Here is a 27,967-nt window from a genome sequence, read left to right as displayed (position 1 = left end):
TGGTAGATCTAAAGTTTCATTAAAATTGCTTATGCCCTGTCCCAGGCATTTTAAGTGGGCCATCTGTCTAAACATCTCTCCATTTTTTTTCTGATCATTTCCTCGACTTATTCATGAGCCATGGGAGGGCTCCTTTGTAGTCTCCATGTAGCTGGTTCAGTCTACCCCCACTGAATACATCTATGTGCTTGCATAACATATCTTTTCACAGTGCTGGAAATTCTCTGAACTTGGTTCAGATGAATGGCCCACTTTCTGAAGGTCTTTTTTTCTCCCCCTGCAAAGATTTGTATGCAGAAACTGACCTTGGTGGCTACAGAATCCAGCACATTATTCTTGATCATTTTACAGGCCACCTGCTGTGAAAGTTATGATGAAGGATTTCTTAATGATTCTTTGACCATTAACATTGTTTTAAGTCAATATTTCACTTTTATTTAACTGCTGAATAGGTAATTGCACAATTGAAAAACAGCTTTACGGAGTGTCATATAATGTGGTTTTCAAATGCGTATAATCTTTCATAACGGGAGAATTTGTTATGATAGTTTGGGATTTCTCTGTGTTTACGTAAAGTATTATGCAGCAAAAAATATCAGAAGTAAAGAGAATTTGTACGTTTTTTCCCCCCAGCGTTAGAACTCACATTTTGAATTGGAAGTAAAAAAAAATCTATACTCCATTTCCTGACCCTTTAGGAGCTGGTGACATTTATCATAGCTCATTACATCATCAACAGTAATCAGGAGAGGGGAGTTTATTTGCCACAAACTGCAGAAAATTGTTGTTTTATTGAGCTCCTGCTATCTGATTGGTTGATGACAATCAGAATGGACGGGCCGGGGCAGAGTGATTACTTGACTTGCTTTTGTGAATGTCTGTTTTCTTTCGTTACTTGTTTTTGACTAGAATAGATAATGGTTTAACTAGTGTCAGTTTTCCATGAGCACAGTAAGTGTGTGTCGATCTAAAATTTTTAGCAGTTGTCTGCTTTGCTCACTGAAAACTTGCAAAGAAAGCAGGAGCTATAATTGCTGTATTGTTATAAAGTCTCTCTCTCTCTCTCATGGCAGCTGCGGGCAAAAGGGATATAATACGCTGTGCAATGTATGAAATAAATTTAGGGACCATGACATCATCTGTAGTCGAACAAACAGCAACAGACGTTGAAAATAAATAAATAACGAAGCAGGCAAACACTGCTGTTTTCCTTCTCGCACCTTTTACATGTTTTTATAACTTTAGAACTTTTTATAACATTTTTATTGCTTTAGAGCAATGCTTTTATGACGTAGAGCCAGGCCATCACCATACTCTTCGTCTGTGCCCCTGTTGCTCGCGATACTTCCCTTTAGAAGGCAATATCATAGAATCATAGAATGCTTTGGGTTGGAAGGGACCTTGAGAGATCATCGAGCCCAACCCCCCTGCAGTAAGCAGGGATTGAACCTGTGAACTTGGCGTTATTAGCACCGTGCTCTAACCAACTGAGCTAACCCGGCTGGTCAATATGGAGTAGAGAGGTTCAGAGCTGCCCATTTCTGTACGGAGGGAGTTCATGACACCCTTCTGCACCGGCCTCCCATCGTTGCGGCCGCAGTGCTGCCTTTGCTCTCTCCTTCTCTTTGTGTGTAATGCTCCTGGCAAGGGACAGCAGTGCACAGCTCCCTGTGGCCCTGCTTCCCCTTCACCTGGCACCCATCTTGCTGCCAAACTTATTGTTTCTTCCTGCAGCCGGTGATCTTTATATGTAAAGAAAGTAATTTTTTTGATGATACGTCATTTACCAAAACTGGGAGAAGAAAGGGAAGGCCTGTTGAACCCTATGAAAGACATATCATGTGGACTCTGAATCTAGGGTTGGAGGGAAAGCACCTTAAGTTTTTTTTGTCTTTTATGATGGTAAAAATGATATTATTTTTTCTTCCAGTATTTTTTCTGTAAATAGAATATGTCAGTTTTCAGCCCAGTATGTAGAATTCTAGAAGTTATCCATTTTTGAAATTAGCCTGAAGTTTGCGGAGTTTTCCATGAACTAGTGAAAAATACATTCAGAAGTCCAGATGTTTTCTCTTTGGAGAACTTAAGAGTTCTCAACTAAGGAAGCAACCTTGCCCAAGAACAAAAAGCTTATTTCCCGTTCACTGGGACTTCTCAGACATTTGGAAAAAAAAAAAAAACAACCCAACCCACAAAACAAAACAACAAAAAAACCCCACCAAAAAGCCCCTTTCTTAGCCGGATAGAAACTTCTGCATTTCTGAAGTAGTTCACAGACTTGAGCAACTTCCTTTCTATATCCAAGAAACTTGGACTTTGATCCTTACTTTTGGACTTTGTGATCCTTGCTAATGTTAAAAAAAACCCAAAACAAAACAAAACAAACCAACCCCTGTGAATCCATCAAAATGGAGTCTAGTACTACAAGGTAATTTGTTTGAAAGGAATTTTATTTAATGAAGAAATAGTAGGATTCTCATGAGCTAATGTAAGTATCTGTCTTGGCCAGCGTAACTGTAGGTTACAGTTACAAAGCCACGGGTGTTTGATTAGCAAAGCTGAAAAATGTCCCTGTGCAAATGGATCTAGCAATTCCAGGAGGGAAGTGCAACTTGCCGCGTACTTGGTATTAGATGCAGCTCTGGACCTTGCCCTCCTGACCACCGGTGTTGCAGGGAGTGGAATTATATGCCTGTGAGGCTGTTTGAAACCCAGGCAAAGCAGTGATCATAGTCATGCCTTTCAAGAGGCATGCATCCTGTTTGGAGATACACTTGACAAAGCTCAGCAAGACAGGACCGAACAAAAATAATCCCTGCTGGAGAACAAGACTGTCTTTCCTTTGATGGCCAGCAGCCAGATTCATGAGGTCACTTCCAGTCAAATGCAACATGAAGCAGGGCTGTGCTAGGAAGGTTATAAGGAATCTCATGCCACCAGTGAAGCGGATCTACTAGGCTGTGTTTGAGATGAGGTCTTACCTCTTACGCAAGAAATATGAAGTTGCTATAAACCAGTAAATCCTGTTGGTTATTGCAGTGGAGTACCATGGAGAATTTAGCCAGGCTCTGCCAAAGCCCTGCTACATTCCTCCTTACTGGTGCTGTGATACCAGGAAGTGCAATGAAAACATCTCTCAGCTTGCTGCCTGCTACCTGTGCAGGAAATTCCTGTTCCTCTTCTTCAGGAACTCCCGTGTCTGTCACGTTTCCTATCAGCCAGTCTAAATGTTTTGGTGACATACAGGAATTTCAAGACGAGGTGCTAAGAAATGTCATTGTACCCAATAAGCCACAGATATATCCCCAGACTTGTTGTTTTGACAATTGTCGCTGTGTATTAAATGCGAAAGGTAACACTTGGCATCATTAGTATGGGAACAGGTTATTTTCAATATCTGTTTTCATGAACTTTGTGGGCAGTGATAGTTAGAGGTGAGCTAAGATGTTTGGTGAAATCTGGTGTAGGCCTTCCCTGGCTTGGATCCAGAAGTAACTAATGATAAGTATGCATCTATTTGTCTAACTAATATATTTAATGTTTCCATTTCCCCTTTTGAGGCACGTTGCGAGGCACAATTTTTGGAAACTCCTTGCCTAATTAGGTACCTGAACTTGTACTTGCTTAGATTTCAGGTGTCTAAAAACCCAATCTTCTTAAAATAATTGTCAAAATCCTTAGCAAGTCAGTGTGTTATCCTTGGCTTAGGCACATAATTTCTCCTCCTGTGGCCTCTGGAGGCCTCATGGGTGCTTCCAGCGTTGATTCCACAGGGAACCTGAGCACTCCCTTTGGGGAGATGTGGTTCACTGGGCACCTGAATCCTCAAGAGGATGCATGTGGCATAACACGGAAAGACGTGTTTCCAAGTTTTAAGACTCCGAAGGCTGCAGTAAAATGGTGTAGTAAGGTCTATAGTGTACAATAGATGAACATTATAGCAGAAATTATCCTTAAGAAGAGACCTAAAGGTGATGAACTTATTATCCCTACAGATCTCTTACAGAGAATCTAAACGAGTGTAAGAGTCAGTACGGAAGGAAAGCTATACCAAAGTAATGTGTCTGTTTTAATGGAGTTTAAACTCCACCTTCGTACCTTCTCTTTAGGCTACATGGTGCTTGCTGATGCTAATATATGGCAACCACTCATCAGAAAAGTTGTAGCGAACCTTTGGACACCAGTTGTTACAACAAAGTGGAAGAGACTTGAGAAGTTAGGATGAGGAAACTGAAGTCAAATATACATTTAAATAAAATAGCTGAAAATTGCTTGTTTCACTCTGAACTTCCAAGAATGGAGACTCAGATCTCATTCCTTTGCTGTCAGGTGTGCTTCTTTAAGCTAAACTTGAAAAGGTTCAGGTTTCGTGTATTACCTGATAACTGGTGCAGCCATAGGATGCTGCAGGAATAAGTATAATCCTGCATGTGGGCTGTGATGATATATCATTATTTTTTCAGTTTGCTTGAAGGGCTCTGTGGATGAGATACTCTGAAATGTATAGTAATTATAACATTACTTGTATTACTTGTTTGGCTGAATCTTTTGTCTGTAATTGGCCTTCAATTAAGGTTTACTGAGAATGAGATGAAAGAAATGGTGATTGTATTTTGCCCTTAAAAAGAACGCTCCAGCTATCACTGTTGCTATTCTCCTGCCAACCCACTTTCTCATCTGCTTTTCATCCTGTTTGAGCTAATTCTGCAGCAAGAGCTGGCTGTATTCAAGAGCCTCCTCTAACTTTATCAGTGTACCCAGCGTGTCAAGGCAAATCTAGAAATAAAGTAGATTGTATTTTCTCCTTATATGCTGTTTGACAAAAAAATGTATTTAGTATTTTTTTTTTCAAGTATGCTCTCCAACTGTGTCTATAAATTAATGATATTTTATATCCTCCATGACCATCCTATGAGGCAAGCGCTTCTGGTTAAAGTGGGAGAAGCATGAAATCTCTGTTAAAAATTCTTCTTCTGTCTGTTTCTTTTTCAGAATTCCTATTGCTAAATCAAAGAGAAGGAGCTGGGAGCTCTCTGTGCGTCTAGGAGATGGAATTTACCCAGTTGCAGTTTCAAAGGATGGCTCATCATTTTCTGTAAGTTCTGCTCATTTTCTAAGAAATTCAATGTACTGAGTCAATGTATATTATCCTTGACACCTACTAAAATTCTTTATGTGTTCAGTGACCAAACATAGATGTTTGTTTTGTCTTTAGTAGGCATTGCAGTGAATTACAAAACAATACTCTCAATGTTAATTAAATAGTGCTAGATTTTTCTCTGCTCATTCCTGTGGAACATTTTTATATCTACTTGTTTATTTAATCAGTTTTCTGATTAACAGCCCTGTTTAGTGTCTTGTTTAGAATTAAGGTCTTATGCTCCATTGTAGATATATGAGAGCAAGAAAATAAGTACAATGTCAACAAAATTTACATTAGCTTAAGTTGGTGATTAAAAACACAAATCAAAGAACCAAGCAAGCTGAATGTGTGATCATACTGGAATGGAATTATTCAGCACCTCAGTGGTAAAACTGTATGTGGTCATAGTCAAATGCCAATGTTTCAAGGTGTGCCTAGGTCACTTCAGATGAATGTGTATAAACTATCATTTTTACAAATATTCTAAGATAATGACTTAAGCACTTAATGTTGTCAGCATGAAAGGCAGAAAGACCATGACAGCAGAACGGTAATGCTGTGTTCAGTAAGCAAGTTGATTGAATTGGAGTGTTGAGAAGGTAGATTTATAGAGAGAACTATTTTTTCAGTCTGTTAATGGTAATTCCACAACCAAACTGAGATTTTTTTTTTTTTTTAAATAGACAGTTGACTTGTTGACTCTTAGGCAAAAGTTTTCAAAAGGGTCTAAAGTAGTCAGTTTTTCTTAGAATCATTGAAAAGCAGGACTATGAGGAATCCAGAAGTCCTCTAGTTTACCTCTGACAGCAGTTTACTCTTCTTGTGTGTCTTCATTGAAGGGACTTCTGCAACATCTGCTCCATGACATTTTTTATAGTCATGATGTTCACACCTATGTTGCATTTAGAATCATGAGATTTCTTTGAAAAAGGACATTTAAATTAATATTTCAAATAATGAAGACAGTATTGTCTCAGTGATTCACTTTTGCTTTGCTCTACTGAAATTTCAGTGTAAAAGGCATGATTTTCAGTTGAAACTGGTCTCCTTTTTAGGTGGTTATTTTCACTTATGTGAAATGAGGCAATGAAAACCTAGCTTTTTTTTTAATCTTTTTGTTGGACTAACTGGGGCAAGAAGATGCGTAACCAATATCCTTTTTAATACTGTCTTTACCTCCGTCACACTGTATTTTACATTTACTTATGATGAATGTGAGAGTATGACTAGAGAGCAGGGATACTTTCTGTTCTGTGTGGATCATAGATGCACCATAAAAAGGATATGGAGAAGATCAGTTGTGGTCAGCGCCTTTAAAAATTTTCTCTTGCAAGTGTACTACTTTAAGCATGAAAGAAGGTGGTCATTTTAGTGGCAGTGTTTCTTTTAGAAAGAATTCCAGGAGGTCTTGAACAACTGTTTACTCAGTACCTAATACGTAGTGTTGCTCCATGGCAGTGATGCTCGCCCTGCTTGTGGAATGGTGCTTCAGGAGTGAACACCATGTCTGCATACAAGCTTTTTACCAAATTAAATTTATATAATGGCCCTAACAGCCATCTTGTGAACTTGGATACAACCCATTGCTCAAACAACAAAACATGCTTAAGCTGCGCCAGGGGAGGGTTAGGTTGGAAATTAGGAAAAATTTCTTTACGGAAAGGGTGGTCAAGATTTGGAAGAAGCTGCCCAGAGAGGTGGTGGAGTCACCATCCCTGGAAGCGTTCAAAAAACGGGTAGATGTGGCACTTTGGGACATGGTTTAGTCTAGTCTATCCTTGATTGGTTTAGAGTAGACTTGGTAGTGTAGGTTAATGGTTGGACTGGATGATCTTAAAGGTCTTTTCCAACCTAAATGATTCTATGATTCTATGTCTGCTGGATTTCAGCCCAGTTCAGAGTTGGACTGGCACTGGTTTCTGTGACAGAGATGGCCCTTCCCAGGAGCAGTCATTGCTCCCAGTCTTTCTACCTTTTTGTTGCAACGTTGCTATCTAACAGCGGTCAGCCTGGAGCTGCTGCTGCTGTGAGGAAGGCACGGTGGCTGCTGGTTGCTGTGGGTGTTGCATAGGCCCTTTCTGCTGGGAGCTCAGAAATCTAATTCCCATAGCTGGACCTCCCCAAACTAGAAGTCTTGTTTAGCACAACTAATTACACAGGCGTGCATCTGTGTACATGTGTGCACATGTATTTTTTGAGAGATTTGCTTCAGTTTCATTTAGTTACCAAGGCTCTCGCTTATACATGCTTACATAATTCAATAAAGATACATCTTTAAAACAGACTGAGGAAAGTTTACAGACAGAGGAGGCCTAAGCATCCTTTTATGCTTTTGTGTCTGTCGATGGTGAAGGTAGCTGAACATACAAGCTCGTGTATGAGCCAGTCCTAGATTCCACTTGCAGCTGAGCAGCCGAGTTGTAAACTGCGCCGTGTTTCTCCAGGAGGTACGAACTCTGAGAAAGGACGCTGAACGTGTAATGCTATTGCTGCTGGTTTATCATTTTAACATACAGAAAATCATTCCAACCTATACCACAATCCAAACCTGTGTCTCAGTTTAAATGGGACTGCTAAACAGTTCTGATGTCTTGCAGCACTATGAGCATTACAGCTAGTGTAAGCCCAGCTTAACAAGGCATAGGTGGAGTCTGATTTCTAGTCCTTTGGTTTGTTATTCAACCAAAAATAACAAATGCTGAACTTCCTGCTCGTGTCCTTGCGTCCCTGCGGTATATGCTACTGCTCTTCCCTTCCACTGCTAGGTAAGGAGGCAGGAGCTCCCCTGGGGAGCTGAGCACCCCCCAGTGTCACGGGTGAAGGGATGCATAAGTGATGGGGAGGAAGTAGGGGTGCCAGGTAGGACAGGCTGCGTGCCCTAAAGGTTGGGCCAGAGAGGGACTGATGACAGAAACTTTTGCATTCTGATTGTACCCTAACCAAGCCTGTATACTTGGGGAGAGATAGTTCCTTATTTATTTGTATCTGGAAAATTCCGTAGCTGGTGAAATAAATCACAGTAGGTGTATTTCACTGTGACCAGAGCTCTACCTCCCTTAAACCTTAAGGTACAGTGTATTAAAATTAACTCCTGAGCTGCAGTTTGTAAAAAAGCAGGTAGCTGTTTTTGAATACCAGGTTGTTATACATATATACATATATATATATCTTTATATAAAAATAAGGTACACTTATTTTTCAGTGTTGCTGGATAAATAGCAGAGAACATGTTATTCTTTATTAATAATTTTCTTTTTGCTGGGATTCTCCCGTGATTGTGCTGCAGACAAGAGAATATAGTAAATGTAGCACAGTCAAAAATCTTATGAATTATTATTCAAAACTTCAGAATGGAAAAACAATTGCCTTAAAACTTCAAAGAAGAAAAGTCAAAGACTAGGGATGAGAAATCTTGTTTCTGATCAGGAGGTATAACATACCATCATAAAAAAAAAAAGGGGGGGGGGGGGGAATTCAAAGTTTGCTTTATTAAATTTGCTGTCAGAAACATAAGCCTCACTTTTTGAACTTCTGCATTTACTTTTTTGCTATTAAATTGGTGTGACACGGGCTCCTGACTTTGTGGGTTGTGTCCCCTTGGGCTTGTGACAAAGGTAGCTGAATGTGCGGTGCAGTTAGATAGCCCGGTGGGGGGGCCACCTTCACATTCCCCTCCAGAAGTTTGCTCCTGCTGCAAACTGTGCATTGCAGCAGCAGTGTTCGCATCCTGATTTACTTTGTTTACCACTGGGACTCTTCCAACAGTGACTCCTTTCTTTTTTCCTTAACTCTTCTACTCTCACCAGCCGGCACCTCAGCACCTCGCAGTGTGCAGTGCTTTGCTCTCTGTGCAGGGAGTGCGAGCAGCAGGCTCCTCCGTGCTTCCCGCTGTTTGCCAGCAGATCATTCGTCAGCGTCTCGGGCTGTGGGTCATCTGTGGTTTTCTTCCTTTATCATGAGAATCTTAATGAATTGTGCAGTGTTAACTGCTCTGTGCTGCTCTTTATTTTTCAGGATTTTGAGTTTTGTAGCCATCTGTTTTTAACCACTTTATTTGTAACAGAGGTCCTTGATGGGAGCTGGCTTTAGGCCACTGTAGAGGCCTTGCTTCCCCAAACTGAAGGACTTAAAAGATAAGTGGTCGAGTGTGAGCAATACTGTTTGCCTGAAGCGGTGCAAACAAAAATACTAGTTTTCTTGTTTCCAATTGAGGTTAAAAACTTTTGTCAATCCTAATTTGATATTTTTTTCTTTTAAAATAGAAGTAGCTCTGTTGTTATTCTGAAGCCAGCAACATATACACTAATACTTAAGATTGTATAAAATCAGTGTACTAGAATTTTCAGTAACAGACAGTGGTTTCTGGTGATACCCTATCAACGTAACAAATGCTTTTGCAATTAAAAGATTCTAATGATCTGACTTGAGAATTAAAATTTAGCAAGTCTGCTGAGATCTGCTTGCCTGCGTACCAAGAACTCGACAACTGAATTCATGTAGATGTCACTTATTCTTTGTTCTTTGTGCTAGATATTAATTGCTAGAAGCTAACTGCTTGTCATATATATCAGTTTAGTTCTTTGGAGGACAGATGGTCAGATTCTGGGCTTTGATTAGTATTCTTCTTATGCTTAAAATTTTTCGTCTCATCAATGGAGTCAGCGGTCTTACAACCGAGATTACTGCTAAAATAGAATTTGAAGGAAGAATACCCTCCTCTAAATGAGACTCATGTAAAACAGCAACAAACAGCCCAGATGCATCCTGCCACCAAACTCTGGAATCTTTCATTTAGTTCAATTTCAGACAGCGATCTTTTTCACCTTGCTATTTTTGGTTGCCAGTCTGGCTATGAAATGTGTTTATTTTATGATTTCATTGATATGAAGACTTGATCCAGTCTTGCTGATGAAGGTTGGAGTCTGTTCTTTCTTTACAAAACTTGAGTGTTCTGCAGAGTACCCAAGGGTGGGAGACGTAAAAGCAAATGGGAACCTACATATATTGAGCAAACCTGGTAGCTGTGTGGTTTCCCTGCACCGGAATAAACTGACCCTTCAAAGCCAGATGAGAGCTGCCAAGGATGCTCTGGATCCATGTGATGGTGGCTTTGTTGCCTGTTTGCAGATTTCTGTGCCTGGCTGCTCACAGCCAGTGTGGAGTGCCTTTGCTAATGCTACGCCGGGTGGGAGCTGCCCTCCCCAGCTGCATTGTCAGCAGCCCCTTGGCCACCGGTGTGCGTAGGACTTTGGTGTCATGGACAGCTGTGAACCGACCTTCTCCAGTGTAGATGGATTTCATGTAGGTAACACACTTCAAAGTATAATAAAAACAATAGCAAAAAATGTAAGTGGCCTAAGCGAGGGAAAACATAAATACATTGGATCAGGTATCCAATAATAAAGTTCAGTTTATTGGATCCGCCACTGTATAATTTTCATTCAGCAAAAGAATGAAAGATAAGTAATTACGTGACTGTAGTGCCATCTTTTCACTGCTATAACCCACCTTCCTTACTTCCTTCAATATTCTTCAGTTTTTATTTTTCTGTTATGAATATCACTTGAATTAGACAACTAAAGAATGGTTTGTATTCATGTCTTTGTGGTGGAGGAGGTGGTAGAAAAGGGATGGGTCATCTTGATTTTTGTCTACACCTCTGCTTTCACAAAAGCAATGGATGAATCCAAAGGCTCAAATGATGAATACCAGCAGTAAGTAATTACACTTTAAGAGATACAGTCATGTTTCTCTTTGTTTGAAGTTAGTTGCTCTATGCATAGATTGAGGACCTAATTTTAGTTCAGCACGGAATTTGTAGCTGTATTTTATGCCATAAACTGTGTTCTTGAAAACCTTTTTTGGCATAATCCATTTTCTGATTCTTTGCTATAGTATAGAAATCCTCTGTTTTGAGAATTCTTTATTGCTGATTTGTGTGATTTCTCTGCAAGTAGTTGTTGTTGTTCTCCTCTTTCATGTTTGAAAACAGCCCTTTCTGTTAGGGTTCTTCATCTCTGTAGTAGATGCATACCTTCCCAGACCACTTAGCCTCATCTTCTCATCTGTTCAGTTGACAAAGAATTTCCAGATGTTTTCAGTTATAAAGTGGCTTCTTATCATTGAAGTTGTGGTGAATGAAAGTTGTTTATTTTTTAAAAAAAAGTGTAAGGTGAAATAGTTCAGAAGTTACTTTGAGCAAATGGAAATTTGATATATTTCCAGAGGGACCTGTATAGGTCAAATGCTGAATAAAAGGAGTAGAAAAAGCTTAATTACTTTTTTTCAGATTGCTACTAGAATGGGCTACCATTTTCACAAAATACTGGATCACATCCTAAATTCAAATTTAAGAACAGTTAAATATAGTACAGACATGAAATCTCTAGGAAAAATTTGTGAAGCTTGTTCAGCCCAATGAGAAATTGATTAACGAACGTTTTTCATAATTTTTAGGAAAAAGCAATGTTTTTTTCCTATCTTTTTCATGAGAAGTAAAGAATTTATTAGATATCTGTGCAGGTGGAAAATTGGCCTGTGTACCTCTTAACATTTGCAAGACAAAACCTATTGCATAGTACATAAATGAGAGCATAAAAATACAAATCTGAGGCATTACTGTCATTGTTATTTGAATGCATCCTGTATCATCCGCATAGAGTAGATAAGTAGCTATCTGTATGCTTTAATTTAGTTAGTGAATTCATGTATATCTAGTTATGATTAAGCTTTGACTTCAAATTAAAATGTAATAAACATTTAATTAGGAGAACTCTGCTGTATTCATTTGCTGTAAATTTTATGACTGAGGGGTAAGTTGATTTCAAAATTACTTCAGGAAATATTTTCTTTGTTTTCCTCCCCCTGAAGAGAACCTACAAAAAATGCTTAAGAAGAAATATCACCCAAAAATCAAACTGGATGCAGCTGAAGTATGCAAAGCATCAAGTGTAAAAAGGAATAATATAATGTAAAATCTGAGCAAAAATACAGAAAGTTGCTGTAAGCAAACTTAGTCCACATTTAATTCCTTAAACACAAATGTGAATGGAGCAGGATCATAATTCAGTGCATATTAAGTTCTGTCTTTCCAGTGGTCCATGTAGAGGAATAACATTGCCCAGCCCTATCAGTATAAAATTACTAATCCTGTTAAGAGAATCAATAAAATACCCGAATTATTATTACTAGTATTTTACATTTCTGGTATGCTTCAGGCACAGAATAATGTCCTAATTGGTCATATAAAAGAAATATGAGGGCTGTATTAATAGGGATGAAATGCAATTACCTGTAGGAATTAAAACAATAAGAGGGGTAGCCAGTAGAGATACAAATTAACATATATCCCCAGGAGCAGTAAATTAAGATTTTCTGGTTAGTCTAGTTCTAAATATACATTCTCTTCTATCAGAATGTTATATATGTTACATTGTTATATGTATGGAATAAAATACATTGTTATTCCAGTGTCCTGTATTAGTTTGAATGAAGGGAAAGTGCACATGTAAAGGCACAAGTTGATGGGGCAGATCAGTTAGATAATCCTTACAGCTGTAAGCAGAAAACTTTTCCAAGTGGTTTATATTTTATTTGTAAAGTCACACATGAATTCTCCCTTGCAGTACACGTGCAGTTGTGCAAACAAAATTCTTGATTACCAAGTTCTATAGGCTGTATACCTATAAAATCTATTGTTCTAGAGGTTGTGTACCTACTTTTACTCTTTTAATTCAGGTTCAAATCCAGAGCATTTTCTGTTTGTAAGACTTACGTGTTTTTATAATGTCATTTTAATGTGGTATGCATAAGCTAGCCCTGTGGTGAGAGCAGAACCCATGATTTCCACCCTTGCAAAGCAATACCATTATCACTGGGCTATAGTAGTGCTCCTACTTATTGACTGACTCTGTGGCTTTATGGATCCTGCATTCCTTTCTGTACAGTGACAGATTTACTGGAAGGGCAGAGGCTGCCCCATCCTATCCTGATGGTGTGGGGACAGTTTCTCCTGGGAGGCAAGCACTGTGCACTTGAATCCTTCAATCTGAGGAGAGTGTTGATCCTCGTGTTCTGACTCCATGGGCAAGTGCTTTAATTGCTACGTTTCTGTGGCTGCTGACATTGTGTTTTTTAAATGAAAGTGGCCTTGGCATCAGTATCTTGTCATGAACTCAGTGTTTCTGCTATGCATTTCCACTCTGCATTGAGTCTCTCAGAGAATTTAGAAGCTGGGACACATTAGATGAGATAGAGGTAAAAATGCTTAGGTAAATATTAAGTATACTCATATAATATTTGTATGTACTTGTATTAGGTGTGCTTGTGTATTAATCAAAAAGAGAAGCAGAGTGTGTCTGGATTGCATGTTTTTTTAAATACCACTCCAGTTTGGCAGTAAGTATGTGTAAGGGACCGGTACAATAGGTGCATGTTTGCTTTGTAAAGAGAGATTGTTGGTGTGAATTTCTGTGTCTTGGATTAGTTTATTCACACTGTACTCCATAAGCACGTAGAGAAAATAACTACAAGGTTGAGAACTAAAAATGACCTGAAAAGTAATGAATTAATTGTGTAGTTTTAAATATGTTCTCCCCTCTATGTCAGGGCAGTGTAATAGCTTGGTTACAGTAGTTTTTGGAGATTGTAGTTCTGCTACAAAACTCACAGTAACATATGGTCTGGCACTGGTATGTAGCCTACAAGAAATATTTAAAAAGAAAATGCAATGAAAGGTCTGAAATGCTAAAATGTAAAATATTTTAAAAGCAAGCATGGTCAGTTTGGATATTTATTTTCCTTGTCTTAGAATCAGACTTCTCTTGATCGTTTTAAAGCATAGTTCTTAGAAGGAAGAGAAGGAGCTAGGTTTTTACAATAATTAATTCTAAATTATCTAATGAAGACTTTTACCCACACAGGTGGCCTTCATAGGATGAATTCCTGTGGTATGAAAACGGACACTATGTTCTGCCATGGGTCATGATCCAATGATTCCAGGAATTCCAGTGAACAATAAACTGAAATATAAATTAAATATCTGTAATGGTATAGATAACATACCACTTTCTTTTATCAGAAAGTCTTGTTTCTGCCATAACAGTATTTAATGTGTCCTGCCACCCTTCCAGTCCTTCTGTGGTCTTTTGGTGTAAGACTGAAGACTCCTTGGGGCATGGGTGTTGTCTTCAATTCATGTGTGTGCCATGCACACTTCAGATCCTGCACCACAATATTCATATTATTATTTTCTAGTTTTTAAAAGCAGTGCTTACACGAATGTCACTTGGATGCTTTTCTTTACCATTGATTTTGCATTCAACAAAACTGGAAAGAAAAAAGCCCAACCAACTCCTCCATGCCCTCAAAACCCCCTCCAACTTCTCAACCCCCCTCCCCAAATTTTGTAGAATGAATAGATTAAAAAATGTTGTGAGCTCCTCCTGCTGGTTCAGCAGGAGCAATAGTTACATTTAAAAGCGTGCTAATGTAGTGTTAAGAGCCTGGCTTATTACCACAAAAGCCATAGTTAACTCTGCAGTTCCTGAATGGCGTTTCATCTTTAATTCTGTTCTGTGAGCAAATCTCAGCACATTTAATATTCAGTATGACACTCTACTTTGGGATCTCTTGATGCTTTGGCATAGTGGGGGGACTATAAGGTCGTTGCTGCTTTGAGTTGCTTTCTTAGCTCTAAATTTCTTTGCTGCTTTTTCCCCCCTTTAATTTAATTTTTAAGTAAACCAGACTATTAACATTACTTTAATGTAGCTTTTATGGCTTATGAAAAATAATGCTGCTGTAGTGGATAGATGTGCGTCAGCTGTGACTAAATGTTTTGATGTAGTCTTCTCAAAAGATAGACTAGAAGAGCTTTCCTTTGAAATATGTGAAGCAGTTTTAGACACAGCTTCTCAGATGGATCTAATTAGTCTTTCATATGGACTGGATGTCCGTTTGTTGCAGCTGAATTCTCATTTCATTCACCCATAACTAGAAACACCTCGCTTCAAACGTGTTTCTTCAAAGAAAGAAGGGTTTAGGGTTCCATGTTTTACTGCTTTTTGATGTTGGTTTCCCTTTAACTGAGAAGACCTTATGTTTATACAACTGTTATTAAGAAAACATAGCTTTGTTCATGAGAGTTCATTCGGTATCAATGTTGGCTATTGGTAGAAGTCGGAGATCTGTGGAATAGATCTTGCCGTACGAGACTAGTGGGACAGCTGTATGTCTGGCTATTAAGCTCGTTGTAAGGAAGATTTGAATGCATGCAGGATGTTCTAATAAAACCGGGGAACCTGGACTGTAGGAGGATGAAAATGAAGATTAGAGATACAAATGATCAGGCTCATCAATTGATAGCATTCCTATTTATTATTTATATACGGTAGTCACCAAAGAGGCATTGTATTCTGTTCACCATTTAGGATGCGTTTCCATGGCACAGTTTAGTACAGTACAAAGGAACTTATGCTGGCTAACCTCGTTTGGGCAGTGCTGCATTTATGCAGCTGTACCTCTCCTTGTGGAACTAACTTGTTTAGAGCTGGCATGCACATCTCCACGTGACACTGCATTGTGCCATCTTGTGACACCTCTACAACAAAGAATATCGCGAAAGCTGTAGTGATAGGTGTTTGATTGATCAGTGTAAAATATTCAGTGAACGATACTCAATACTGCTCTGGTTGATGCTTAAGGAGAATGAGTGGAAGGAAGGCAAGGTGACAGATGCTCTGCCTGTGTCTATTCCCCACTGGCTGCTTTGCAGTCATGATGTTCTTTAGACTAAGGGGAATCAGTTTGCAGAAACGGGCTGATCGTGCAGGCTGTACTTCTCTGCTTCCCAGCAATGTAGCTGAGCCAGTTTTGCCTCTGGCAATTGCCATTCACCTCTTTTCTTCCTACTCAAAGAAAGGGCAGTCCTGCCCAGCTGCCTCCGATAGTGGCACCTAGGACACAGTTGACAGGAGAGGAGAGTGTCTCTTAGATGCTTGAAGAATCCCAAGATCCCTGCAGCACTGGATGCTCAGGTAGCTGCATAATGTCTTGGGTGGCGTGGTGGGCTGTGAGCAGTCTGGATTAGTGGACCTGGCTGGTCTGCAGGGTTGTCTCTTGGGTCCCCATTCCCCATTACTCGTCCACATCAGTAACTACAGCAAAGTTGTGCGTCTGCTAGGAAACTCTCACTGCAATGCTTCTTCCTGCCCCTAACTTCACCCAGTTGTTTCCTCCATTTGCCTCTCACCGTGTAACCCTCCTTTCTTAAATCCTCTGCTGGGTCACAGGTGGCTTCATGTTCCCTATTTGTCCTGCCAGAAAGCGGGTCTGGGTCTGCTGTGCAGTCACTCACACACAGGTTGGCCAGCCCAGCTGCTGGGCGACAGCCAAATTGCTCTTGTCTGTCCAAGAGCTGAATGGGGGCACTCTTCTCTGTGCAGCTTCTCATTTTCTTAAAACTGAAAGGGATTTTAATATGTTTGGTTAATGCTGACCAGTCGATGGGTTCAGAAGTTGAGTGTGTGGTGGGGATTTGGAGGAGGGACTCACAAATAAACAGTGCATTTTGTTAACCACTTTTTTTCCTTCCAAGATCAGGCTAAAGGTACTGTTATCGAAAAGGTTAAGAAAGAACAAGGTTGTTCAGAATGCAGGAGGAGGGAAATGATTTTAAATTATTAAAAATGAATTGCATCACTGTCTGTGGCTCACATAGAGAATAAAAAAAGGAACCTGATCTAAGTAGTCATAACCTACTGCCAATGTTTTATTTCACTTTACAGAGAAAATCTACAGATCTCAAGGACATAGAATAAATTGAAATCAACTGGAAACCAAAATAGACCTATAGCTCCATAATGCTAGAATTATTTCAGGTAATATTGTATGCACCAGTCTTTATTTCAAAGGTTGTTGTTGCAGTTCCAAAATCACTCAGATTTAAGGAATGCCAGATGTCAGGTGTGCATTTTCCAATAGCGTTAACTATGTGACTAAATGCAGAATCCCTTCGCTGTTCAGCACACTATATAGGCCAGCTCTGGGCGTTTCCCATAGTTTGTATAGTGATGGGGACCGTTGTCTATAGACCATTGTTTCATTTGTTGTGGAAATGTAAAGAGAGGCAATGTACACAGGGAGGGTAAGGAAGAGAAGGTTGGTCAGGTTAATGGGGCTGTGTGCTGACTTCTATCTCTGCCTCTGCCAAAGGCTTTCAGAGGTGCTAGCCAAATCTTTGAAACCATACTTTCTATAAATGCAGTCAGTTTTGTATGCTCTTCATTCTCTGGGCCTCAGGCTTCGCGCTAGAATCAGCCATGGAAACGCTGAATACTTACAGCTGCTGGGAAAATCAGTGCTATCAGAACATTTAAAGTTACACGGGAAAGTACTCTGCAGCATAGGTTTCATATGCATCATGTGTTTAGTAGGATCTTTTTAAACTGTAATCTGTTGATGTCTTACCTCTGCTAGATGATGTGAGATGATAGGAATGTGGTGAAAATAAACTGATGTTTCTCTAACGTGAAGGAGTGAAATGCTATGCGCTAAGGGAGACATGAAAAGTACGATGAAGAAAACAATACTTCTATCTGTGGACTAAGACTTGAGTAGCATGCAGTAAGCCTACCTGAACAATTTGGAGGCTGGTTTCATTAATGACTATCATTCAGTAATGTGTCCACAGCATTTGAATCTGTTTAAAATATGTATGCAAAGGAGATGAAGCCAGGTAGTGCTTCATATCTCAAATTTTATCAGTTTGTGATATTCACATTCACATAAAGTTGTGTCTGAATTTAGCAACTCTGTGTGTGTGAGAGCAAGAACACCCTATGTTCTTATGTAATAGTTCTTTCTCCCCTGCCTCCCCCCAAATTTGCTTTGTAATGTAATGCTGGTACTCCAAGGATTTGTTAGCTGGGTTGGATCCATTAAGGTCATTGCACGGACCTCTGCAGTGAGCTGAGAGGCTAAAGACTGCCATTTTCTGCGCAGCACAGTAATAGAAATGAACAGTAAAGGTCAGGAATTTATTCCAGACTCCATTTCTAAAGGGTGGTCAAGCTTTCAAAGGTTGTGCCTTCTGCGTGTTTGCTTCTTTTTGCTCACTGCTACTCATGTGTCATTTTTCAAGTCCTGCCTTTTCCCAGGTTGTCTCTTTGTTCTGGTTTCATTCTTCTGGCTAGTCCTAGTTTCCACCCCTCAGTCTGCTTGCCTGGTCCACGTTCATTGTCTGGCCAGTCTGAGTCTCCCCTTTGGACTTCCACATCACTCAGCAATCAGTCTTGGTTCTCTTCTACAGGACCTTCTCCCACGTAGCTGAGCCCCCCTCCACAGGCCTCCAGGCTTCCGTCCATGCATTGGTCTACATTTCCATTTTCCTTTCCCAGGGCTTCAGCATTGGTTTTGCTTGTCCCATTTCTTCTACCTTACTATTAGTCTGCCTAGTCCTTTTTCTAAGAGAACTCTCTCACTCCTTAGATAGTTCTCTTTTCCTTTATCATGTGCTTTTAGCCCCTTCTTCCTTGCACAATCAGTGCATGCTTCCATCCCTTCCATTCTCTGAATTAGGTTTCACATGTTTCTGTTACCACTTCCACTTCCTTTCTCTATTTTTAGTCTTCTTGCTCAGTGAGTCCCCCACACCTTACTACTTGCTCCAGATTTTCCTCTCCATCTTTTCTGCACCTCCTTCACCGATACTTCCAATCTTTGTTCCAGTCACGGGGCCCTCAGTGTCCAGTTTTGCTGCTTGTGGGTTGTTTATACTGCTGCTTCTTCCTTTGGTGCTTGGCCCTAGCAGGAGCAAGCATTGAAACCACAGAGATGCCAGTTTTATTAGGTTTATACTTGACCTGGTGTTCTGCAATCCAAAAACGCAATTTCAGGGGAAGCAGTGTTCAGCCCTGGGCTGGTACGCATTAAATACAAGGCAGTGTCTTTTAGAAATGTAGCTGTCAAGTGTGGTGATATACAGATAGGATTTGTTTTTTGAAATGCATAGAACTTGTCTGAAGTTATGCAGTTTGCAGGAGGATGGTAGAGGTGCATTCCAACAGTTTTACTTCTCAGGCAGATTTTCAAGCCTCTGTTCCAAATCGTAAAGGAGATGTTGCAGCCTTTCATAGAAAAGTCAATAGAATTTAGCAATCTGGCCAAAAATGTATGCTTGTTCTGTGTCAGAAATGGCTGCATATTTCTCTCTGAAATTTCCCCTCTCTGAAATCACTTCTAAATGACTGTTCAGCCTAAGTAGAGTTCATCTGAGTTGTAAGAAACTGAAAATACAGTGTGATAATGGGAGGAGTTGGACAACTTTGGCACTAAGGCTCTTCCCTTCCCCCTCATGCTGTAGCTCTGTGTCCCAGACCCATGCCTTTTGGCAGGCTCTTCCTCTGCTCCTCCTGTGCTCCTTCTGTCTTCATTCCAACCTTGTCTTTCTGTTGTGGCTGCCCTCTTGTTTCCACCATCTAACCTCTATCAGCTGTTTCTTTTATTGCCGTAATCACTGTGTATTTTCACACAGTGACCTGTTTGTCACTGTTGGAGCAGCCCAGCTGTTTGATGCTAACAGACTAGTTTGCATGCACAGTTTATCCCATTTCAGTTTAATATTTTCTCCTAGCTGACAGGAGAGGAGGGAAATAGTTTAATGAAAAGAGTGTATGGTTAAACTGGCGTCTTTATTTTGATGATGGTGAGCTTTGCATATTGTTAATTTATAATGAATGTACTTTTGAGTAGCTTAGGATCTTTTAGATTAGTTGTATCATCTGAACTCTCAAAGGAAAGCTACATTGATGGCCAATCAGCATAATAGAATCACAGAATGGTTTGGGTTGGAATGGACCCTTAAAGATCATCTAGTCCAACCCTCCTGCTGTGGGCAGGGACATCTTTCACTAGCTCAGGTTGCTCAAAGCCCCATCCACCCTGACCTTGAACACTTAATAGGCAATAAGCAAGAATGAAGACCAATTTTGTTGTGTGAAGCTAACAGCAGTAAATGAAGAGAAGGATAGAGATAGATAGTATATCCAAATCTCAGGAAACTGAGAGCCTGGGCCTCCTTTGTTTAACAGTTAAACAGACCAAGAACAAAACCAGCCAGAATAGAATCATAGAATTGTTTAGGTTGGAAAAGACCTTTAAGATCATCCAGTCCAACCATTAACCTAACACTACCAAATCCACACTAAACCAGTCAAGGGTAGACTAGGCTAAACTATGTCCCCAAGTGCCACATCTACCCGTTTTTTGAACACCTCCAGGGATGGGGACTCCACCACCTCTCTGGGCAGCCTCTTCCAATTCTTGACCACCCTTTCCCTCAAGAAAGTTTTCCTAATATCCAGCCTAAACCTCCCCTGGCACAGCTTGAGCCCATTTCCTCTCGTCCTATCACTAATTACTTGGGAAAAGAGACCAACACCCACCTCACTACAACCTCCTTTCAGGTAGTTGTAGAGAGCGATAAGCACGATAAGCTCAGCCTCCTCTTCTCCAGGGTAAACAACCCCAGTTCCCTCAGCCACTCCTCATAAGGCCTGTGCTCCAGACCCTTCTCCAGCCTTGTTGCCCTTCTCTGGACACGCTCCAGCACCTCAATGTCTTTCTTGTATTGAGGGGCCCAAAACTGGACACAGTATTCCAGGTGCGGCCTCACCAGCGCCGAGTACAGGGGCACAATCACCTCCCTGCTCCTGCTGGCCACACACTGGATGCCCTTGAACAAGACAGCAGCAACTCTTAAGATAAAACAGAGAGAAATAGACCCTCTCCCCTACACAGCTAATGGATTTTTCCTGGCCTTGGCAAAGGAAAGCTTTCTCAAATAGGGGAGTTAATAGGAAAGGAGGGGAAAGGGCCAAGGAATGGTCATTGTCAGTCACAATCAATCTGTCAGTCTACGCAGCCAAAGTCCGTGGTGAGCTCAGATCATGTTGGCCCATTATGTTGGATATATCTGCAATCCAAACTGAAACAAAAGTGATTTAAAGTTGCTCAGGCTGACCCTGTGGAATACGACTACTCATTACTTGTTTTTTTGTAATTTATGTCATAAATCCCAATTCACAGTACGTGGTTTTGCTTTGTAAAAATGTGCTTGAAACAACTGAAGTGCTAGATGGCCTCACAAATAAATGCTTTTAGGAGCGTTACTGAGTGGGATCTTTTGAATCTGTTGAACAATTCACATTCCCAACAGAAGTTGTTTCAATAGCTAAGGGTGTGCCCCAGAAAGTTCAACATTAGTAATGCTTTCCAGAATAGGTGGGAAATTATTTTGAAAATGGCAGTAGGAAGCATGTTTGATTTTTATACACAACTCTGGCATTTTTCAGTCATTTGGAACTATTAATCTGCTTTACTAGATCTGCCTAGCTCTTTCTGTGGATATGTGCTGGGTTTTTTTGTTCTTCAGCTGGAATTTTTTAATGGTCTCCATTAGTTTATCGTTTTAGCAAGTTGATTTCTAGTACAGTTAGCTGGAGTGATTAACAGATGAAATTACTTCAGAGTATAAATTCTCATTTGTTCTTCTAGGTTCTATTTCATCTCTGTTGCATGCTTTCCTAATTACCAGCATATATCAGTACTTAAAATTAGAATTGTAAAGCATGTATTATGCATATTCTCTAGATCAGAATTAAAAACAACATGGGCTGACATGTTATATTATTTCTTCAAAATCTGATAATGTATTTTCTCTCTCACTTAGACCTAATTATCTCTTTAAAATATTAAATCAAGAATTGTTTTAATCCACATGACATCGTTTGGTGGATTTTTCAATTAAACTATTGGTGGTGGGGTTTTTTTTTGTGTGTGTGTGTGTTAAAACAGCACTAGCGTGCATTGCGTTGGAACTGGAACATAACACTCCAGCTCTGAACCCGTATCAGTGGTGCCTGTCATTGGCGCCAGTACTGAAGAAAGCTCAAAGCAAATTTTGCAATTTGGTCTTATCCCTAAGAAATGTCTGAAGAGTAAATAAAAAGCACCAGTGACGTTGGGAACAATAAGATTTAGATACAGCTTCATGACTAGGAATAGCCTCTGAGTATATCTTACTATGTTAAATCTTTTTCTTGTTAAGTAATGACATTAAAAACCAATCTGTGCAAAGCACATAGAAGATTAATTAACATTGGGAAGAAAAGAGATGGCTGAGGCTTTCACCTGTAAGGTACCCTTTATCTCCAGCTGAGTTTCCCAGCATTTATTGCTATTTGTCATCTTCCCCAACAGGTATCTTGATTCCTGCCCCTGCCCCCATGCTGCCCTTTATACTTTGAATGGCTCCCATAATGCCAATACCATGTATTAGTCTGTTACCCTCTCCCGCTGAAGGCTTTAAGTATTTGTTTGGCTTAAGCAAAAAAATACAGACAGACACATTCATTTAACCAGTGTATACTTCCTTTTTAGAAACAATTAATTTAAGGGAGAATTAATGAAGATGAAATGTCTATTCCTAAGTTTAAGGACATTGTAAATACAGAGTTAAGGACGGTCTATTATGATGCTTTTCATATAACTGTTATTTATGAAGAGGGTATTTGTGATTTTCTGCTAAAGCAAATACACACAAGGAGAGTTCTACGTATAGCTTCGATATGGTTTTATGGTGCATATCTGTGGGTGGTCTTTACTTATGCAAGTGGCCATCTTGGCTTGCACCTTTTGATTTGAAGGAATGAAATGGGTTATGTAGACAAGGACTCTTTTAATGAATAGTTCCCTTATGTGGTGATCGTGAGGGTGATGGAACTGTCTGGTTTCTTTTAAATGTTAAGTCATTTAATTTTTTGCTGATGATAAAGATATTATGTGATTTGCAAGAAAGGAATGGCAGGGATCATCCTGTTGGTGCTAATATTGTACATTGATGCTTCTTGTATGATTTTTACATGGATATTCACCCTTGTATTTTTATCTTTAAATTTTTGGTATGTGTGTTTAAGTGCACACTTCTATAAATGTATGCATCCTATTTAATCATATTTTAGCACATGATTAAAAAAGCGTATCATTATTACTGTTTCATAGTATCTTAAATCTCTCAGTCAGGGAGAACTGTGATTTTTTGTATTCTTTTCTTTCTTCTTTCCCTGGTTGCACCTTTTGGCCTTTCTAAGGAAAAATGTTTTGCGTAAACAGTCTCCTGGGTTTAGATAACCTTGAGCTTCAGTGCTCTAGGAATTCTGCCCTGAGTTGCATGCTGTCCTTTAACTTATATGGAAACTTTAGCATTAGCGCAGTCTGCAGTGGAAGACTAGGATGTTTTTTCTCCTTGTTCCAGTGTAAGGCATCCGTATTTAAAATAGTAGGGATAATCTCAATGTTGATTGCATGCATCCAGTGCATACTAAGAAATATTTGTTGGACTAATAGTGGTGGTTGAAGTACGTCTTACTTTCAAAGAAGTGATTTTTGCAATGCTAGGGATAAGACGTAATTTTTTTTTATTTTTCTGGGCTTGAGGTTCTTGTTTTGTTTCTGTAAATTTAAGGATAATAATATGGTTTTGTGAACTCGTTCTGCATTTTGTTGCATGACAGAGGAAATGGAGATTTTACAGATGTGGGCTACTGACAGTTCAGATATCAGATCTAACGCAATGAAATGGCTTATTAGGATCACGGAAAGCTCTAAAGTTCTTGCACTGTTACTGAAACTTCACGGTACATGCAGCTTTATAATTTTGTTACCCATTTTACTGGAAATAGGTGATAAATGGTTTTAATTGCATGAGAAAGTATTTAAATGTTCTTTTAATTGGTCATTGGTTGATGATTGGTAAAAGGATTCTGGCGGTACCAAAGTCTGTCTCTTCTCACTGAGGAACTGCTGATTGTCTGGCACTTGTTACTTCATGGATCAGAAGTGAGCTTGTCTTGTAGGAAAAGCCTGCCCAAGATTTCTCTCCACAGAAACAAACTATTTTTTTCCCAAAGTGCTTCCACATGCAAGGTCTTGTAGGAACAGTACAATTCCATATCGAAAAGTATATACAATGCCTACCTTAGTTACAGCATGCCTGAGTTACGTTCTTTTTTCAGTTCTCTCCACATTCCTGAGTGACAATGAAAAGAAAGTCCGTTATAATATTTCAAAATGCTTGTAGGTTGTGTACTTGGATGTCCCCATGCCAAAGATGAGATCCATCCTCATCGCTGAAAGAGCTCTTCTGGTGCCCGGTGTCTGTCTGCCTAATGTCAGCAAGCGTACATCACCCTGCATGTATAAAAGCAAAGACCCCGTTGAGTGTGAAGAGCACATTGCATTCAAAACCCCCTGCTCTGGTCTGGCTTGAGTCCGGGGAACGGGAAGAAATTTTGTCAGAGTAGGTATAAGCTGAAAACCCCTCCTTTTCCTCTTCCAGCTTTCTTGGTAGTGAGTTTACTGGAGATTCTTTTTGTCGTCTAGGGCTGAAACCATAGTGAATGTGTACAACAGCTGCCAGCTTTTTATGTTAGGGAGCCTGCCAGCAGGCAGCCCAATGCAGAGAGCATGGTTCATGCCAGATCAGGAAGGGAGCTTTACCTGATTTGGGTTGAAGGATACCACACTGTCATTATCAAGTCTCAGAAATTTTTCTGAGGAGAAGTATGCTCTTAACATGATTGACAACACACCAGCAGCATCTATGTAAATGGCACAGTCATGTCATTTCAGAAAAGGACAAATGGTACCTTCTTGTGGAGTGAAATCTTTGTCTATGAACTATTCACACCGGAAGCAGGCAGATCTCCCAGGCAAATGGACTCTGCACTGAGAAGCTGGATTAAGGGGACTGGAACCGTGTTGTGGCCGCATTGAGGAAAATCTAAGCCTTTGGAAGCTTGACAAGAGAGTGAGTGCTTTGTTTCCAGGGGCGCAGGGTCTGGCAGACTCCTTCGCCGCAAGTGGTATTGTAACTGTGAAAGTTACTGTTAAAGCAAAGCATTGGCTGTCAAAATAAAAGAAATCTATTTTATTTCTAATAGGAGATCTGGGAAATGGAGTAAAAAAATTTACTCTTTGACAGTAGGGGCACTGTCTTTTGCTATCTCTGTAATTGCCGTAGTTCTGGCAACAACTCGTAAGACCCACAAATATTTTCTCCTAAAACTGCTACTATAGTTTTGTGACTGCCTAAACTTAAGGTGGAACTAACTTACTAGAGCTTATGTCCCAGCAGACACCTGTTGGTGCAAGTCTTAGTTCAACCGTGTTTTGGCTGCGTAGGTCCTACAATAAGCAAACTGAATAAAACATAGATTTCATTTTTAGGGCTATAATAAAGCAGGATGCATCTCAAGAAAAAAACCAGCAATAAGTAGGTGTGTGGTTTGATGTACAGAGTTTGGAATTGTAATCCGTAAAAGGATTGATTAATTCAAAATAGTCCCCATTTCCTTACATGTCAAAGTCACAGCAACAGATAAAGTAAAAGCAGTTAAACCAAGGTTCCTACTGGTATGGCTCCATCTTGACATTCTCCTAATTCACAACTACGTTAACTAGGTAAGTAAAGTACTTCAAACCTCTATTTTCTGTCTAGTTGAGCTGCTTTATTCAGTATTTCTCTCCTTCTGAAGACATAAGGTTCCTTTCTACATAACATAAATAATGAGGATTTTGCAAGTTTGAGCTTTATTAACTGAACTAATGCCTTCAGCAAGGGTACAGATACAGAATATGTGTCTGTACAGAAAGTACATTCAGTTTTTATCACTTATAAGACTGTTCTGCTGTCTTTTGTCTGAAAACAAAATGTGTGAAGAGGAAAAAAATGGCACATATTTGATCTGAAATGTCATACTAATGTATTTATATTGTGATTTCTTTTTTTTTTTTTCTACGTAGCAAGTAGTGTAATGGCTTGATACCTTGAAAGAATTGGAAAATTTGAAGAGAGAGATCCCTCTTTGTTTTACGTTATCTGGCTGCACAGAGGAAAAATGTATGAAAAGTTTCCATTGTGAGGTGGCTGAAATTTTTTGTATCAGAAAATATCAATGCCCAGGGCCTTGCTCTTTATGGCATCAAAGCTAATTCAACCCAAACAATCCCCACTTCATGGGCAGACAGGTATTAGGTTCCTATAAAGAGATGTGCAAAGCTACAAAATTATTAAATGTTGCAATTATTAACAAACAGAAGACCTGTAAACTTAATGCAATAACTGGCAGTTTCTTGGATAGAAAGTTTGTCAAGCTCCAGGGATTTTAAGAGTTTCTTTTCATTAATCATATAATTCTGAATATTTATTTTTCCCGGTCCTACTTGCCTTTACTACCATTAGACCCCACCTTTGTTGTGGTTATAACAAGGAAACTCCCCACAGTGAAGATCAATGCACAGCCAGGTAGTTACATTTTATATGTATGTTAACAAGCTTTGATTATTTTTGTAGTCAATAGGTGTTGTAATGCAAAATAGAGGGCTTCCTTAATTTAAAAAAAAAAATCTAGGATTTTAAACTATCTTTGTGGAAAAAGTGGAGATCATTCACTGTGGAGAACAGGAGTTAACAGTAAATCTGAATGATGGGTGCTCTAGCTCATGGGGTCTGTTGTTGCAGAATGAGCCTGTCTGAATTCAGTTTTCATAGAATTATGATTCAGGAACATGCCAACAGTTTTTCAAGACTGGTGAGAAAATCGATACATAAAATATATCTGTTTTACTTCATTGTGCCATCATTTTGTAATTATAAAAATTCAGTGTTAGAATTTTAGCATTTCATTATGCATTCAGGGGTTTGACAGCTGGTCTTGTTGACTGTTCTAGGTATTTTGACGTTTCCTAGATACTTCAGCTGTGAACTGTCAAAGGTGTTTATGTGTGTCAGTCTTCATAGCTAGCAGTAACGAGTATGATTGTTTTGAAAAATGGTATAGACAGGTAGACAAAAAAGTTTTGTTTCCTGGGTTTTCTTAAGAGCAGAAAAAAAATGGGCTTTTTTTTTGTCAGCTTCAGTTGTCCATGCTGAAGGATTTTTACTGTTAGTTATTGTTTCTTAATATAAATTAATAGGCTCAGGGGTACTTAAGTTTTCCATTCTACCATCTATTGACTGGAAAGACAGCAGACGTCGTTTCAATTTACCCATTACAAAGTTACCCTCTTCTGCTTCTCCAGTCCTTCCCCAAAGTTTTTCTGTTAGGATGCCTGCAAAACACTGAGCCAGAGGTTAGGCGACAACTGTGCTGTGGCCAGTGTTCATCACACCAAATGGTACCCTTGCAAAGTCATTGTCTTGTACAGGCAGGCACGAAGTGTTCGTCTTTGTCCTGGTTTAGCCCCAGCCAGCAACTCAGCACCACGCAGCCGCTCACTCACTCCCCCTGCCCCGATGGGATGGGGGAGAGAATCGGAGGAGTAAGAGTGAGAAACACTCCTGGGTTGAGATAAGAACAGTTTAATAATTGAAATAAAGTCAAATAGTAGTAGTAATAGTAATAATAACAATATAATAGTAAAAATATGCAAAGCAAGTGATGCACAATGCAATTGCTCACCACCCGCTGACCGATACCCAGACAGTTCCCGAGCAGCGATCGCTGCTCCCCGGCCAACCCCCCCCAGTTTATATACTGAGCATGACGTCATATGGTATGGAATAGCCCTTTGGTCAGTTTGGATCAACTATTCTGGCTGTGCCCCCTCCCAGTTTCTTGTGCGCCTGGCAGAGCATGGGAAGCTGAAAAGTCCTTGACTAGCATAAGCAGCACTTAGCAACAACTAAACCATCAGTGTGTTATCAACATTCTTCTCCTATTAAATCCAAAACACAGCACTGTGCCTGCTACTAGGAAGAAAATT

General features: G+C 39.7%; 1 protein-coding gene across 1 annotated transcript in view; it reads left to right on the top strand.

The window, feature by feature from the left end:
- The window catches only part of PCCA (propionyl-CoA carboxylase subunit alpha), a 322,247-nt gene that overhangs the window by 192,082 nt on the left and 102,198 nt on the right, over nt 1–27,967 (top strand). The window contains exon 19 of the mRNA XM_075711566.1: nt 4,993–5,095. Within this exon, the coding sequence (XP_075567681.1) occupies nt 4,993–5,095 (103 nt within the window). The remainder of the gene's footprint in view (nt 1–4,992; nt 5,096–27,967) is intronic.

The sequence above is a fragment of the Pelecanus crispus genome, chromosome 1 (assembly GCF_030463565.1).
Source record: "Pelecanus crispus isolate bPelCri1 chromosome 1, bPelCri1.pri, whole genome shotgun sequence".
NCBI classification, from domain to species: domain Eukaryota; kingdom Metazoa; phylum Chordata; class Aves; order Pelecaniformes; family Pelecanidae; genus Pelecanus; species Pelecanus crispus.
The sequence above is the reverse complement of the archived record's forward strand: the minus strand, read 5'-3'. Positions and strand labels throughout refer to the sequence as shown.